At 31.6% G+C, this 472-nt stretch overlaps 1 protein-coding gene across 2 annotated transcripts in view; it reads right to left on the bottom strand.

Annotated features, from left to right (window-relative positions):
* The window catches only part of LOC104747634 (60S ribosomal protein L8-1), a 3,392-nt gene continuing 3,232 nt past the window's right edge, over positions 313-472 (bottom strand). The window contains exon 3 of one of the 2 annotated variants that reach the window (XM_010469298.2): positions 313-427. Coding sequence is in view for 1 of the 2 variants with exons in the window: in XM_010469299.2 (XP_010467601.1) it covers positions 434-468 (35 nt within the window). In the remaining variant the exon portion in view is untranslated. Of the gene's footprint in view, positions 469-472 lie in introns of both variants that reach the window. The other variant, XM_010469299.2, reaches the window with a different exon arrangement.

The following is a 472-nucleotide window of genomic DNA, read 5'->3' as shown; positions in this document are numbered from 1 at the left end:
CCAGTTACGCTTGTATTAAAAAATTTGCTACTTGTTTTCATATAAACAAGATTGACAGAAGAATAGACGACAAAAAAAAAAAAAACAAGATTGACAGAAAAATAAACCGAATACTTTCAAGTGTAATATCGTTGAAACAAGCACATGGTCACTTGGGTAAAGATTTCTAGAGTGAGAAATAATAATTTACGCTTTGCATTTTAAACGTAATGATAGAATTACATAATTTTCAATATAAGCAATAGAAGAAAACGAAAAACACTGTGTAATGAAAATATGCAGTATGATGCATAACATAAGCTTTTCGAGAGAGAGAGAGAGAGAATAAGGTCATAAAAATCTTTTAGGATTTCAGAACAAGGTTCAAAACGAAACACAGACAACAAAACTTGAAACATAGAAAACTGAGAAACAAAAGTTTATGTTTATAACTCTAGTCGGCCTTGGCGGCTGAAGCAGCAGCTTGACCTCT

This window comes from Camelina sativa, chromosome 15 (genome assembly GCF_000633955.1).
Source record: "Camelina sativa cultivar DH55 chromosome 15, Cs, whole genome shotgun sequence".
NCBI lineage: Eukaryota > Viridiplantae > Streptophyta > Magnoliopsida > Brassicales > Brassicaceae > Camelina > Camelina sativa.
The sequence above is the reverse complement of the archived record's forward strand: the minus strand, read 5'-3'. Positions and strand labels throughout refer to the sequence as shown.